The sequence below is a fragment of the Penaeus vannamei genome, chromosome 14 (genome assembly GCF_042767895.1).
Source record: "Penaeus vannamei isolate JL-2024 chromosome 14, ASM4276789v1, whole genome shotgun sequence".
Lineage (NCBI taxonomy): Eukaryota > Metazoa > Arthropoda > Malacostraca > Decapoda > Penaeidae > Penaeus > Penaeus vannamei.
This window is the reverse complement of record NC_091562.1, coordinates 39,759,044-39,760,228: the sequence shown is the minus strand read 5'-3', so window position 1 is coordinate 39,760,228 and position 1,185 is coordinate 39,759,044. Positions and strand designations below refer to the sequence as shown.

Below are 1,185 nucleotides of genomic sequence, written 5' to 3'. Positions count from 1 at the left end.
TCGCTTCCCTCGCCACGCGCCCCAGGCAGGACCTCTGGCCTCCGCGGCCGTGGACTCGGATGGCCTCGCTCGCCGGCGAAGACCTGCGTGAAGAAGAGGGTAGGAACGGAGGAAAAATGGGGCATCAGTCTGGGTTGTCAATTAAGGTCCACTTACCGATGCAGGTCCGTCACCAGCAACGATTTATCTCCGGTTAAGGTCCGGTCAAGGACTAAATAAGGTTTATGTATCTTTATATAGGCCTAGGGTCCGATCATCTATGTAGTTCCTTTTTTGCCTTGATATATGATTCACGTTATAGAAAATGTAAAACTTGGAACGACATACTTCACTGGTAACTAACCACATACTAAAACGATTTTAAAATTCATTTTCAAGAAGTAAATGGGGCTTATCTTTGGAATTCTGGATCCACACAGCGCCTCTCCTCTCTCGCAAACCACGCCGTCGACGATGGCGAGAGAGAGCGCGAGGAAGCCCACGGCCAAGCCACCAGGGGCAGGGACCACTCCGCCTGTCCGTAAAAAAAAAAAAGAAAAAAAAAAAAAAAAAAAAAAAAAAAAAAAAAATCATAATTCACAATAACAGTATACTATGTTTTCAGATCGAAGTTTTAGAAACTACTGTATTAGTGTCACAAATATATGCGTAATTCTAGTCCGTAAAAACATATCCATTTCCTGGACCTTAAGCTCTATTTTCCATTCAAATGCTGACCTCCATTGAACTCTTTTTCAAACAGCCATCAACAGATGAGGAGCTGGCACCTTAACAAGACTTCCTGGATTGATCTCGCAAGGCAGATGTGCTGACGTCTTCCTGAGTCAGAAGCGAAGAGCGTCAGGTTGTGTCGACACGTGTGCGGATGGCTCGCGATGAAGCCAGCTCTCGGGTCCCGCTTTTCCTTCCTCATTTGTGCAGTGACGTGCTTGGCTTACAGTAAGTAGTCTTTTAAATGTAGGCAATAAATATTAATCTATTACTGTTTTTATCATTAGTATGATTTTATTATTATCGTTAAACGAGCCTCATTAACAGTGTCATCATTAGTATCCTCACCTATAAAGGCTACCATCATTCTTACAACTGATTTCCAAACATTTCCCAACAGGTGGCGCCGAGGAGAGTCTCTGCACCAAAGGTACGTCATGTGGCCGAGACCACCGCGTCCTTTTCTCAGTTTTG

At 44.4% G+C, this 1,185-nt stretch overlaps 1 protein-coding gene across 3 annotated transcripts in view; it reads left to right on the top strand.

The window, feature by feature from the left end:
* Positions 1–745: 745 nt before the first annotated feature.
* The window catches only part of LOC113830478 (uncharacterized), a 23,508-nt gene continuing 23,068 nt past the window's right edge, over positions 746–1,185 (top strand). The window contains exons 1-2 of one of the 3 annotated variants that reach the window (XM_070129935.1): positions 746–939; positions 1,112–1,141. In XM_070129935.1, coding sequence (XP_069986036.1) covers positions 876–939; positions 1,112–1,141 — 94 coding nt within the window. In that variant the 5' untranslated portion in view covers positions 746–875. The remainder of the gene's footprint in view (positions 940–1,111; positions 1,142–1,185) is intronic. The other 2 variants (XM_070129936.1, XM_070129934.1) reach the window with 2 other exon arrangements.